This window comes from Schistocerca cancellata, chromosome 1 (assembly GCF_023864275.1).
Source record: "Schistocerca cancellata isolate TAMUIC-IGC-003103 chromosome 1, iqSchCanc2.1, whole genome shotgun sequence".
NCBI lineage: Eukaryota > Metazoa > Arthropoda > Insecta > Orthoptera > Acrididae > Schistocerca > Schistocerca cancellata.
The window spans coordinates 255,029,617-255,044,995 of NC_064626.1; the positions used below are offsets into that span (position 1 = coordinate 255,029,617).

Here is a 15,379-nt window from a genome sequence, read left to right on the forward strand (position 1 = left end):
TGACTTTCTAATTTACGCTGCTTTTATCTTCTTAGTGTCAATAGGTATCGTTCCTTTTAAAAAATATGTGTTTTCGCAAAAAGTACACTTCCTAAGTATGATTATATTCTGTTTGTTGGTTAACAGTACAAGGTCCTGACCACCAATCGATTCTGTGAAAACCGAAAACCGCACGTAAATAGCACTTTCCGCCACGCAGGATTAGCCGAGCGGTCTTAGGCGCTGAAAAAAAAAAAAAAAAAAAAAAGGTTCAAATGGCTCTGAGCACTGTGGGGCTTAACATCTGAAGTCATCAGTCCCCTAGAACTTATAACTACTTAAACCTAACTAACCTAAGAACATCACACACATCCATGCCCCAGGCAGAATTCGAACCTGCGACCGTAGCGGTCACGCGGTTCCAGACTGAAGCGCCTAGAACCGCACGGCCACACCGGCCGGCTAAGGCGCTGCAGTCATGGATTGCGCGGCTGGTCCGGCGGAGGTTTGAGTCCTCCTTCGGGCATGGGTGTGCGTGTTTGTCCTTAGGATAATTTAGGTTAAGTAGTGTGTAAGCTTAGGGACTGATGACATTAGCAGTTAAGTCCCATAAGATTTCACACACATTTGAACATCTGAACAATAGCACTTTCCATTCTTACAATATTTTCCGTGTAAGTTTTAAGTGATTCACCCTGGTTATTAGGCGCCCCGTCGAGCTCCAATTGCAATTTCCGCCTAGTCTCTGAGGATGTCTCCCCGAGCCAGAGATGAAACGTTACAGGAAAGCTTTACATATCGACGATGTTCTGGAAGTTTGAAGTGAAGTTAATACCAACGCTGAAAGCTTACATTGTATTATCAGTCGACAACAGTCCGGTTTGAAATCAGCCACCATCACTACTGATTTTCAGCGGCGATCCAAGTCGCAGAGTGGTCAATACTTACTGACTGCACCGCGAAAGTTTCTGTAATACCGTGAAATATTCTCCCTGGCGCTTGTTTATGCTGAAAGACAATCGTCGCTGTGACGCACGGATGATGAGCCGTATTTATAGAGCCGTAGCATCGTCCTCACCAAGACATCCGCAACCTACTACAATTTTCGTTTCTTATCTGATATAATCATAGTTTTTGTTAGTAAGGATAGGTATGGTACTTTTCAGCAACAAAAAGTAAAGACTGTTTTGATCCCTGGCTTTCAGGATGTCACATGAGAGAAGCGCGAGTTGTGGTTTGCATGACTATGTTTTCGAAATTCATACTAGCTGCTGGCATTGAGGAGGTCATTCCTTTCGAGATGACTCATTACGTTTCAGCTCAGAAAATTTGCTAGACCCTACATCAGAAGGATGTGACACTGGACGGTATTGCCATTTTGAAACCATGTGGATTATGATTTGACAAAATATGATGGACAGAGGGGTATTGTGAGAAAATAGGATACAAGATTAACGGAACTAGTAGACAAAAATTTTATCTATTTGCAGTACGAAATTATGAAATGTATTGGTAAGTGTTCACAGTCCTTCGTAGCTGATGCCACTGACGGACGATAGTGCAGTAGCCTCTGATGAGGAACTCGCCGGTTCCGATTCTGGTGACAAAAGGCATTTCCATCAAAACTATTCTTCCACCAGCAGTAGCAAAGGAGGCGCCTGATCACCAGATTATGCCACAGCATTCTGAGATAAATCTCACCTCAAGTGTCTGGGAGTGATGGCATGTTACAAGGACGATTCATCTGTGGAAAGGCGACGTGAAGGTCGATATCATCCTTAGTGGTATTCGAGACTGGGTTTGTTCCACTTTTTGGAATTTAAATTTGTGGTAAGATCATATGGGACCAAACTGCTGAGGTCATCGGACCCTAAACTTACACACCACTTAAACTAATTTACACTACGGACAACACACATATCCATGCCCGAGGGAGGCCTCGAACCTCAGTCGGGTAATGGCGCGAGGGAGGGGGGGGGGGGCGCCCTTAGACCACGCAGCTACCCTCGCGGCTGCACTTTTTGATTTGCATACACAACTACAAACACAATACCACTGTCCGAGCTCTTATCATGGCCATTCGTGCAATCTCATGAGTAAAGAAGATTGGAATTACTTACATGTACACGTTTATCATACCTGATTATCTATAAACGTAGGTTACAACATCTAGTTTCCTAAGAATGACTAGGCAAGCAGTAAGAATAGCACATCATCTCTACAATGTACCCAGGTAATCTTTTGATCTCTTGTGTAAGTAAGTCCCTAAATATTTATTTCCTTTCTTACAGTACTCCTTCGTGACACCTGTTACGTCACTCTTGGTAGTCAAGCCAAACGCTACGTCTGCAGTCAACATCGATGGGTCCAGTGCCCCACGCCAAGGTAAAGATGACCAATTGATCTCAGGCGTAAATAAATCCTATCCGATTTTTTTTCTAACAAAGAATAATTTTCTGTTACTCCTTTAGCCTATTGCCATCATCATTATCGCTTAAGCTTATTGAATGACTTACTCGAAACACTAATGTGGAAAGTAAAGCGTAATGTAGCAGTCTTCTGTGAAGCAGTTATGTGGAACGGTCTAACTGTCCATTGTCTTCGTTGTAATACACAGAGTGTCAATTATAGAAAAGGAATGTCTATGGAGTGGAGACAGAATACGTACTGCGCATGTCGCCAGCACGAAACCGGTATTGGCACGTTACTTGCTAAAATCGTTGTTTATCTACATTTTGGAGTATGGCTGTTTTCACACATTATTAGTGACAATAATGATGAAAACAATTATTGTTGCTGCCACGAACGGAAACCGAAGATACCTAAAATTAGGAAAAGTTAATTATCGTAATTAACTGCCACAGACACCTAGTCATTGTAGTCATAACAGTAGAAAGCGCATTGTGTGTTATAAAATATCGAGAATAATTTATGTGACTGTGACAACAAACGTATGGGACAAGTGGGAGTGCACTACCAATCGATCCGTTGAATGTATAAGATTTTGCACAGTTTTCACCTGCAGTGAATATTAGTATCCTGACTGAACATATTTCCAAACTATTGAGCTCACTTTTAAAGTAGTTACAATTACTGCTGCTTATGAAGTACAGAGTAAGTACGTGCGAATAATATGATAGTTGTCTTTAGGATGAACGCAGGTTAAACATATGGAACCGAAACGTATAATGGGAAGAATTTCGTCACTAAACAATTTCAGAGTGTGATAAATCGCTAAACCGTTGCATTCCATAGCTCCACATTCAATATTTTTCGACACACCTTCTCTCTGGCATAGTAGGAAGCTATTTAGCGATGCCACCGTAGCATAATTTGTGAGAACACGATAAAATGATGTCCAAAACTTAGAAATAGTATGGGTGTGAGCGACAACTGAAGTGTGGCTCTTGTCGCCACGAAGAGAAACGCCCTTGAAAAGCTCTAACCCAATAGAGATATCGAATTCAAATTTTTATGATGTCTATGAAATGCATGTAGAAAATATGTGGTCATTCAAGAACGGGAACTGTTTATTCTTGGAAAGAAGATGAGACGCTATGTACATGACCAGGGTGACAGGGCAAAAGTAGCAAAAGTTCCTTTTTGTCGATGTTTCCAGGGCTTAAGGTCATTTATGCAGAAACTATGGAACACTTTCAAGCTACATTTGTAAACTGATTGATTTTTTTGCCATTTATTCTTCCAACTCTAAGAACACGTTCCCTAAATCTCTGTTTGTGCTTAGCTTTGACGAGCATATGTGTATGTTTTAGCTAGAGTTAGTATAGATTTTCTGTAATACTCTGCTGTAAATCTGTACTAGGGGCAATTTCTATGATTATACTTCACTTGTGAAGCATCGTGAACACCTGGCAGACAATAAATAAAGATCTAGGGCATTGAGGGTACTGAGTTATATATTCACACTTAGCATTTCCCAAATACTCTCTGACTCTCACTTTTGTACCCACACTTATACTCTCGCCTTGTCTTCCATATCATTCACGTCCCCGTTAACAGGTGTCGTGTAGTTGTCTTACACCACAATATCTTTCCTAGGGATTAATCCACATGTACTCTACGTTTGGTTGAAATATCTCCACATGTTCTGATGTTATGCTATGTTGTCACATATACTGCCCTATTTTCACTAATCCCTTGGAATACTAGAGGTGTCCTAGTCACATAGAATTATTTTTAAATATAGTAAGTAAAATTCGCATAAAATTTTGGATCCATCTGAATTCCTCGAGCCGTTCCAGATGTAAATACGAGACAAATCCCGCACGCCCCCTCCACCGACCACAAACGGGTGTGTTAGGAGCAGTGTACCTTGTCTTCCGGCACTAACTCGTTCGTGTACCAAATTTGGGCGATATTGTTTCAGGTGTCACAGAAATATCCTGCACCATACCTAAACATTCGTTCATACATACATACTGTGCACCGGTTGAGTAAGATGAAACTGGACAGGAAAATATATACAATAAAGCTGATTGACTTAAGACTGGTCCTTGTTATGGCCCCCGATGACGTCGATGCAGCGCTACGCTGAATTTGTTAATCTTTGAGAGATGCATAGCAGCTCTGCCTGAGGATAACATCAATAGCGTTTTCAGAACTTTGCTACAACTCTTACAGTATGTGATTATTTGAGTACACCTAACCTTTGAAGGAAAGTGAGGAACCAGATGATGGCAGTGGCAAGAGAGTGCACTGTCTCTGGTGATTGTTCTCCCCTCTCTGAACCTCTCACGCTCTCGTGTCAAGTTTGTCAAGTTGGTGTGTCTGTTGTTCCGTCAGGCTCAGATTATTCGTACAGTCGTACGTCTTCTGTGACGTCCGGTGAGTATGTTAGGATGACCAGGATTGCCGATGCTGGGGTCCTGCACTGCTCGATGCTAAGACCCATGTTACACCATAGATCATGTTACAATTTGAAGGTAGATAGATTGCTCTATATACCAGCAACACGGATGTGCTGTGGCTTCATTTTGCAAATATGGAACAGCAAGGACATCTTTATGTAATTACTAGCTGAGAACCCAGCTTTGCCCAGGTATGTATTTATTACAATCTCCTGCTCCCCTGTCTCCTCCTTCCCTTCCGCTCTGTCCATCTTCATCACTCTCTCTCTGTCCACCTCATCCACCTTCCCACTTCCCATCTATTTCTTCCCAACGCTCTCTGTCCATCTGCTCGTCCCCCTCTCTGTCTATTTGCTACTCCTCCCCTCTGTTCACTTGCTCTTCCACCTACAGTCCATATCTCTTCCCCTTAAGTTCATCCCAATCTCTACTCTCTTTTGTCGATCTCCACCCTTTCTCTGTCCATCTTCTCCTCTCCCTCTTTCCATCCCTCTCTTCCTCCCCCATCTCACTTTCTAACTCCTCTCCCTCCCACTGTTCATCCCCTCTTCCCTCTTCTATTCACTTCCTCTTTCCTTTCTCTGTCCATCTCATCCTTGCCCTCTCTCTGTGCACCTCCTCCTCTTCCCTTTCTCTGTCCATTTCCTCCTCCCTCTATCTCTGTCCATTTCCTTGTTCGCTCTCTGTGTCTGTCGACCTCCTCCCTTCTCTCTTCATGTTGTCTCCCCTATCCCAACAGGAAGTTGCTGATTCTTACCGCCACAGTAATTCTTTCCAGGTAGTAAATAATGTGTATTCCAAATTTGGTTGAACTGGAACTAGAGGAATATGAAGAGCTTTTTACCCGTGGCTTTGCAGCGTACGCAGATGTCTCATATATTTCACATTTTTTACGCGTATTTATACACATATCTCACCTGTGTCTGTATCAAAATTGCAATTTAGTTTTCACGCAGCCCAATTTATAACGCGATATCTCAAGAACTGAGAGTCGTGCTATGATATAATGTGCAGGTACATCCAGTAGTATATCTGCATACGGCATGTGAAAATTGTTGCGAATACAATTAGTAGTAACTAAATAATAAATTAAAAAGTTGTGCATGATTTTGCAGTTTTTTCACACATCTCAATGTTTATGGCGTCATGTCTCCTCAATTACGTTTCTTACAATGATTTATTTTTGTAGGTACATTCAACGGTATTTAAGGATATTGTCTGCTAAATGTATTGCGAATGGAGTTAAAAAAATGCTTCAAACGGCTCTGAGCACTATGGGACACAACTTCTGAGGTCATTAGTCCCCTAGAACTTAGAACTAGTTAAACATAACTAACCTAAGGACATCACACACATCCATGCCCGAGGCAGGATTCGAACCTGCGACCGTAGCGGTCTCGCGGTTCCAGACTGCAGCGCCTAGAACCGCACGGCCACTTCGGCCGGCGAATGGAGTTAATAACAAAGAAATAATCAATTCGAATGTCATGCATGATGCGGCAGTTTTGGAAGCATTTCAGTGTTTATTAAATCATATCTCCTCAGCCGTGTGTTGTACATTGATATAATTTCACTGGTACATACAGCGGTACAGATAAATAAATTGTGCGAAATATATTGCGAACAGAGTTAGTAATAAGGAAGTGATAAATTAAAGGACATGCCTGATGCGGCAGTTTCACTGCATGAACAGCTAACTTTTAGCCTCCCATCTTTTGTTGGGGATTGTAAAGGTTTGAAATTATGTGTAAAGTTTGTTGTCAGTAATTAATTTCTCTCAATCTCAAATACTGGATGACTATAGTCTGATTATTTGCCCTTTTTGAGTTGCGCTACTTTTTCACCCACACCCAACCTCTTTGAGAGGTATGTGGTTTTTAACTCCACAGCGATTCTTTCAGGACAATAAGTTATATTTGTACCAACTTTGGTGGAAGTCGGTGAACTAGTTTAGGAGGAGATGTAGAACGTACAAACATACATAACAAATACTCGTACGTACACTGTAAGGTAAAAAAAAGGACGCACCACGAAGGAATTATCCGAATGCAGCTGAAATCGGTAGACATGTAGAGAAAAACAAATGATTACGTTTCTAGAGAAATTGTGTGGTTTATTGAAGAGAAAGAGTTTCACAAATTGAGAAAGTCAATAATGCGTTGGCCCACCTCTGGCCTTTATAAAAGCAATTATTGGCTTGGAAATAATTAGTAGAGTTGTTGGATATCTTTCTAAGTGATACAGTGCCAGATTTTATCCAACTGTAGCGTTAGAGCGTCAAAGTCAAGAACTGGTTGGAAGGCCCCAAGCGCTCTCAACTGAGAAGAAATCTAGCGATCTTGTTGGACAAGGTACGGTTTGGTAAGTACGAAGACAAGCAGTAGAAAGTCTCGCAGTGTGTGGGCGGGCATTATCATACTGAAATGTAATCCCAGGATGGCTTGCCATGATGGGCAACAAAACGGAGCGTAGAATATCGTCATCGTACCGCTGTGTTGTAAGGGAGGCGAGGATGACAACCGAAGCGGTCCTGCTATGAAAAGAAATGGCATCCCACACGACCACTCCCAGTCGACAGGCCGTATGGGGGGTAACATTCTGATTGGTATCCTCCCTCTGTCTGGAGTTTCTCCATACACTTTTTTGATCTGGAATCTTTTTGACTGGAGAAGAATTGTCTTTAGTGACGAGTCCCGCTTCGAACTGAGCACCGATTACAAGGGAAGGCGTGTCTGGAGACAACCCAAACAGTAGTGGGATACCAACCTCACTGTCGGCAGCTATACGTCCCGACAGCCATATGTGGTCGTGTGGGGTTGCCATTTCATTACATAGCAGGACCCCTTTTGTTGGCCGGCCAGTGTGGCCGAGAGGTTCTAGGCGCTACAGTCTGGAACCGCGCGACCGCTACGATTGCAGGTTCGAATCTTGCGTCGGGCACGGATGTGTATGATGTTCTTTGGTTAGTTAGGTTTAAGTAGTTCTAAGTTCTAGGGGCCTGATGACCTCAGAAGTTAAGTCCCATAGTGCTCAGAGCCATTTGAACCCTTTGGTTGTCATCCGCGACACTCATACAACACAGCGAAACGTCGATGATATTCTACACTCCGCATTGTTGCGCTTCAGGGAAAACCATACTTTGCTTACATTTCAGCATGATAATCCCTGCCCAAACACGGCGAGTGTTTCTACTGCTTGTCTTCGTGCTTACCAAACCCCTGTTTGATCAGCAAGAGCGCTGGATCTCTTTCCATGAGAATGTCTGAAGGTTTATGGGCAGGGCCCGCCAACCATCTCGCGATTTTGACGATGTAACTCGCCAGTTGGACTGAATGTGGCATGGTAACCCTCAGGAGGACATGCAGAAACTCTGTCAATCAGTGTCACGCCAGTAAAAGCTTCCATAAAGGCCAGAGGTTTCATCAACGCGTAGATGTACGTCACATCTACCGATTTTCGTCCCATTCGGAAAATTCCTTCGTGATGAGCCTTTTTTTTTGCCTTAGAGTGTACATATGTTCATCCATTTCTATAATATGTTTGGATTAGTTGATGTTGAGTCAGTTCGAAACTTAGACTGCTGTCAGCGATATGCCTGTTGGCATCCGTTACTTTGATCAGAGTGACACTACGATTTATTTAGGCCTTCAGCTAGATAGGAGATTAACATACTTCCAGGAAACTAGCAGTTCACACGGTAGATGTTGTGCTGCCTTGTTCTCCACGTATATGGTATTTATTAGTGGCGTGGGTGTTGGAGGTGAGGGAAGGTATAAATATCTATTAAGATGCAGTTATCAGTTATACAGACTGCAGTTATTCCATTTCATAATTATAGCTGACCGCCTAATATTACATTATGAGCTTTAGATATTTTTATCACCATCAAGCTGAAACTGGAGAAAATCACTACGAGAAGGCTTCCATTTTGCTTCGCGACCTAATTGTATCATTAGAGTACATGTTCCAAGGCTGCAGGCCAAAGATTTTTCACTAAAGTCGGTAGATAATTATGATTCAGTACGGACAAAGTATGATAGTTACTCCATCAAAAGCAACCCTTTTCAAAAGCCGTTAAATAGGGATCTGATGCTTACAGCTGCTTTTGAAACATAAACTAAACATTGAGGCCTTCCTCATGTCTCCAACAGAACTAGTGATAGGTCCTGTTTGCCACGTTTTACTTTACATCTTGTGAGTAGGACGCAGGGTATCAGTAATTGTTGCGATCTAACATTTGTTCTGGTGTTGCAGCATCACTGCCTCTAGGGTTCCAGCATAGTGCACTACGCGGCCGTCATATGATGTCGTCATCAAGGCTGAGACCAAGACCCGCATGGCTGCGACCACGTGAGTATTACGCATATTCTCTACATGCCCACCTCAATAAAATTCTAGATCTAACAAGACAATGATGATGGTACTTGTCAAAAGCAGACTACAGTTTTCTTCACAGCAGCCGCTAACAGACTTGAGTCTCGTGTTCAGTTGTTGAGGGTGTCGGTCAGAGTCATGCAGGTGGCAGATTCCAGTCCCTCCAGATTGCGTCCCGGGCTCGGCTGACATATACAGGCCACTGGCTAGCCCAACTAGCCAGCTGGGCCTGCCAGCTCAGTCTACACCTATCCGACAACAAAATCTGCAACATTTGGCCACACTCTGGATACAGTTTGCTTTGAGTACTTTACATGGATCACTCACTACCCACCATGTACCTTCAAGTACGTTCAATAAAAACTAAAATTTCTATTGAATGTCGAAGTGCAAAGCGTAAGCGAATATACCGTCAGAACGTTTATGTCTAATAGCTGCACTAAATCTGCCAATTCTAACTAAATAGTATGCATCCAGATCCTCGGAGAAATTAGCTGTAAAATGAATCTGAACATTTTTCAGTGCTTATATATCTTTCTCCTCTGTGTTTTCAATGGCCACAATGTAAAATATGCGGGGTGTAATCACTGTTTTTCGCGTTAAATAAAAACCATATTTATGGGAGCAGTGCCTTTACTGATGTGATTTTGATAAATAACCATATTCCGATGGAAGGTTCGTCATTTACTGGCCTTGTTACGGTCTTCAATCCACAGACTTGTTTGATGCAGCTCTCCATACTATTTTATCCTGTGGAAGCTTCATCTCCAAATAACTACTGCAACCACATCTTTCTGAATCTGATTACTGCCTTCTTATCTTGGTCTCCCTCTACGATTTTTACCCCCGCCCCCAACTTCCCCTCCTCCACATAAACACACACACACACACACACACAAAGAAATTAGGTAATATTAGGTTCGTGCTTACGTTTGTAGCGTTTATCCATAAGTGTAATAAACACAACAAACACACACAACAGAGACTGTGGTCATGAATAATATATTCTCCTTTACTATTTACAACGGTCTGCCAACGCTGGGGTAATTTCTCAATTTGGAAACTATAAGAACCACATGGTTTTGAGGCGAATAAGCCGTGGAGCCGAGTTCGGAGCACATTTTCATCCCGAAAGGAAGTTCCTTTAAGAGTGTCCAATAGAGACTGGAAAAGATGAAAATCTGAGGGCGCATTAACAGGTGAATAAGGTAGGTGTGGAATGACATCCCAACCCAGTTTCTGTGTAGTTGTTTTTGTCAATGTGGGTGAGCGTTATCGTGGAGTAGCATCAATTCCCGCAGTCTTACCCGTCATTATTCTTGGGCTGCGTCTCAGTTGTTGAAAGTAAAATAGAATATGTATAAAATATAGGATATATGTAAATATTATTATGAATTAATTGACTTTGAATTAAAAATAAAAGTGTGACTTTTTTCTAAAACTTAAGAATAATTAAAAATTTTCATTACTACGATTCATGGCGTGATGCCACCTTCATGCATATTTCTCTACAATTACTTGCTTTTGACTTTTGAAACGGAGCCTACCAATTCAATGTCGTCACTCAATAACAAAAAATTAAAGAACACTCGGAACAGAGACTTGGGAAATCTAAAAGTGTACTTTCGTGGTATGCAATTTTATATTTATTCTCCGTATGATACAATGGGCATAGAATTGCACCTCACAACTCCAAGTTGTGAGAAGCAAAAATTTAGCTTAACATTTGAATAGGGATACAATGCTTGTGTTGTAACTGACATAACAGTCAAGCTTTCTCCAGTAAAGACAACAATAAAGTCGCGTCTAACAAAACCAACCGTAGGCAGGAATTTAAAGTTTGCCTTGCTTTGACAGTTTAGCTTGGTAACTTAAGTTAATTAGACCAGTCCCTGCGCTCTTTAAGGTAACAGGCATTTGCTGGGCAGGGTTACGTTAGTTTAAATCCACTCATTTGCTCTCTGATTGACTGCCGTTTTATATCCGTAGCTCCACGCTGATGCATTTAGACCTGTGGTTATGTGGCAAAATGATGCTCGATTAGACGTCCCCTATCCTCCTCTCGCCTCATTTTCAGGTATTATCCTCTACACCCACTGTTAATAAAAAAGTAAGATGGCTAGCCTAGGAGATGAAAATCAAAGAGTCCGTATTATGACAGGTGACGAAACTGTCAGCTGCAATATTGTTAAGCAGAAATTGTATTTCAGTGTATGATATGCCTTAGAACAAAGTATTCTCGATGTAACTCTAATTCAAGTTCCACATGTTTCAGCACGCAGGCGTAATTCAACCAAGGAAGCCACAACAGGTAGGTGTTTCGCCGTAGTATGCATCATCTCATAGTCCAGAGTGCATGTTAAACTGTATCTTGTCATACATCTGAATGAGCAAGCCAGTTCAAAGCCCCAACGAAGGGAAAAAACACCTCCTATAACAGAACGCCTACTCAAGCACTGGGGAGTTTAAATCAAACTTCGGGTTGAGGACGACTACAGGTATTTACCTTTTTTCTATTAGTTTCGACTTACAGAAGGAGTTCTTTTTTATTAACGGTATGACATACTGCGAGTAGGATAAAACGCGATGCAAATATTGATAATAATAGCCGCAGATACATAAAAAGCTGCGTAGCCTAAGGAATATCTTTGTTCTACAAAGCTATCCTCCTGTCTGTTGCTAAAAGCCAATAGTATTTATAAAAAAATTGAAATTGTCAATCCTTAATTCAGGATTTATTCGAAAATTGTTGTAAAGAGAAACAAACGGATGTTGTAATAAAAAAAGTGTAGATTTATCTTTAGCGCTCGAAAACTAAATATTCTCGAAATGAGATAAAATTAAAAACTAAAATCTCAAAACAAAAACAAATCACACATCGCTTCAGTACGTTGTCGAGTTCATATGAAATATGTTTCTATTATTCATAAACAACTTTCACACTTATCAATAATAACAGGAAACTCTTGCTACTGTTCATGATGGAGAAAGTTATAGTGAGTACAAAATAACATTGATTATTACATAGATTTATTTATGCTTGTGCATGTACACTGTCCTTGCATAAATAGTAATTGCTTTAGTTACATGTTGCTGTTGTTGTTATTGTGGTCTTCAGTCCAGATACTGGTTTGATGCAGCTCTCCATGCTACTCTATCCAGTGCAAGCTACTTCATCTCCCAGTATCTTCAAAAACTTACATACTCCTGAACCTGCTTAGTGTATTTATCTCTTGGTCTCCCTCAACGATTTTTACCCTCCACGCTGCCCTCCAATACTAAATTGGTGATCACTTGATGGCTCAGAACATGTCCTACCAAGTAATCCCTTCTTCTAGTCAAGTTGTGCCACAAATTTCTGTTCTCCCCAATCCTATTCAATACCTCCTCATTAATTACGTGATCTACCCATATAATCTTCAACATTCTGCTGTAGCACCACATTTAGAAAGCTTCTGTTCTCTTCTCGTCTAAACTATTTATCGTCCACGCTTCACTTCCATCCATGGCTACACTTCCTACAAATACTTTCAGAAACGCCTTCCTGACACTTAAATCTACACCCGATGTTAACAAATTTCTCTTCTTCAGAAACGCTTTCTTTGCCATTGCCGGTCTACATTTTATATCGTCTCTACTTCGACCATCATCAATTATTTTGCTCCCCAAATAGCAAAACTCTTTTACTATTTTAAGTGTCTCCTTTCCTAATCTAATTCCCTCAGCATACCCGATTTAATTCGACTACAATCCATTATCCTCGGTTTGCTTTTGTTGATGTTCATCTTCCTCCTTTCAAGACATTGTCCATTCCGTTCAACTGTTCTTCCAGGTCCTTCGCTGCCTCTGACTGAATTACAATGTCATCGGCGAACATCAAAGTTTTTCTTTCTTTCCATGGATTTTAATTCCTACTCCGAATTTTTCTTTTGTTTCCTTTACTGCTTACTCAATATACAGATTGAATAACATCGAGGAGAGTCTACAACCCCGTCTCACTCCCTTCCCAACCACTGCTTTCCTTTGATGCCCCTCGACTCTTATAACTGCCATATGGTTTCTGCACAAAATGTAAATAGCCTTTCGCTCCCTGTATTTTACCCCTGCCACCTTCAGAGTTTGAAAGAGAGTATTCCAGTCAACATTGTCAAAAGCTTTCTCTAAGTCTACAAAAGCTATAAACGTAGATTTGCCTTTCCTTAATCTATCTTCTAAGATAAGTCGTAGGGTCAATATTGCCTCAAGTGTTCCAACATTTCTACGGAATCCAAACTGATCTTCCTCGACGTCAGCTTCTACCAGTTTTTCCATTCATCTGTAAATAATTTGTGTTAGTATTTTGCAGCCGTGACTTATTAAACTGACAGTTCGTTAATTTTCACATCTGTCAACACCTACTTTCTTTGGGATTAGAGTTATTACATTCTTCTTGAAGTCTGAGGGTACTCCGTCTGTTTCATACATCTTGCTAAACACATGGTTGAATTTTGTCACGGCTGGCTCTCCAAAGCCTATCAGTGGTTCTAATGGAATGTTGTCTACTTCCTAGAACTTGTTTCGACTTAGGTCTTTCAGTGCTCTGTCAAACTGTTCACGCAGTATCATATCTCCCTATTCATCTTCATCCTCTTCTATTTCCATAATATTGTCCCCAAATACATAGCCCTTGTATATATCCTCTATATACTCCTTCCAACTTTCTGCTTTCCCTTCTTTTCTTAGAAGTGGTTTCCATCTGAGCTCTTGATGTTCAAGCAAGTGGTTATCTTTTCTCCAAAGATCTCTTTAATTTTCATGAAGACAGTATCTGTCTTAGCCTTAGTGATATATGCCTCTATATCCTTACATTTGTTCCCTAACCATCCCTGCTTAGCCATTTTGCACTTCCTGTAGATGTCATTTTTGAGACGTTTGTTGTCCTTTTTGCCTGCCTCATGTACTGTATTTTTATATATTCTCCTTTCATCAAATAAAATCAATATATCTTCTGTTACCCCAGGATTTCTACTAGCCCTCGTCTTTTTACCTACTTGATCCTCTGCTGCCTTCACTATTTCATCTCTCAAAGCTACCCATTCTTCTTCTACTGTATTTCTTTCCCACATTCTTGTCAATCTTTCCCTAATGCTCTCCCCGAAACTCTCTACAACGTCTGGTTAGTTTATTCAGGTCCCATCTCCTTAAAATTCCACCTAATTGCATTTTCTTCAGTTTTAATCTACAGTTCTTAACCAATAGATTGTGGTCAGAGTCCACATCTGCTCATGGAAATATTTTATGCAAGAGGACGCTATCATAATTTAACCATACAATAACGCTGCATGACTTCAAGGCCGTTTTGATTAATATTACAGGGCTAGATCAGTCAATCATCCAGACTGTTGCCCCTGCAACTACTGCAAAGGCTGCTGCCACTCTTCAGGAACCACATGTTTGTCTGGCCTCTCGACAGATACTCCTCCACTGTCGTTGCACCCACGATACAGCTATTTGTATCGCTGAGGTACGCAAGCCTCCCCACCAGCGGCAAGGTCCATGGTTCATGAGGGGGAGAGGGGTTACTTGGTCAACAAATTCATATTACTTATAAAATACAATTTATGTTTCGTAAAGAAATAAAATACACATTGGACTAACACTGAACGATGCGCCTTTCTAATTATGTGCAAAAAAAAAAAAAAAATAAAATAAAATAAAATAAAAATAAATCACAGGGATGTCGACCTCTCGTAGATTCTGTCGCACACATTCATTTGTCTTCCTTTTCCTACCAGTGGTGTCAAGACTATCGGTAATTCTACCATTGCTACGTCATTGATGTACTGTATCAAAACTGACGTACTATAGTTTTGGTATAGCGCATCTCTAGCCTTGGTAACGGATTCAGTTCGGCTAGGAATTTCATACTCGAAATGAAAATGTGAGAAAAAGGGCAATTCGTAGTCACAGACAATTCGGGAAAAAAATTTCTTATTCTTGTCCATGGTAACCTGAAAGGATGTACCAAGCCGTTTTAGAAGACACACTCACAAAACTTCACAGAACCTCCTCGGAGTTGAGCTACGTCCTTCACATAGCGGAACTTAAGCGCCCCATTGGACCCTAGATGCACTCAATGTCTTGTGTGATTCGAGAAGTGGCAAACTGGTAGAACATGC

At 41.1% G+C, this 15,379-nt stretch overlaps 1 protein-coding gene across 2 annotated transcripts in view; it reads left to right on the top strand.

Annotated features, from left to right (window-relative positions):
* The window catches only part of LOC126170669 (inter-alpha-trypsin inhibitor heavy chain H4-like), a 186,189-nt gene that overhangs the window by 136,530 nt on the left and 34,280 nt on the right, over positions 1-15,379 (top strand). For both annotated transcript variants that reach the window (XM_049920744.1, XM_049920746.1), the window contains exons 11-13: positions 2,271-2,364; positions 9,102-9,197; positions 11,497-11,532. In XM_049920744.1, coding sequence (XP_049776701.1) covers positions 2,271-2,364; positions 9,102-9,197; positions 11,497-11,532 — 226 coding nt within the window. The remainder of the gene's footprint in view (positions 1-2,270; positions 2,365-9,101; positions 9,198-11,496; positions 11,533-15,379) is intronic.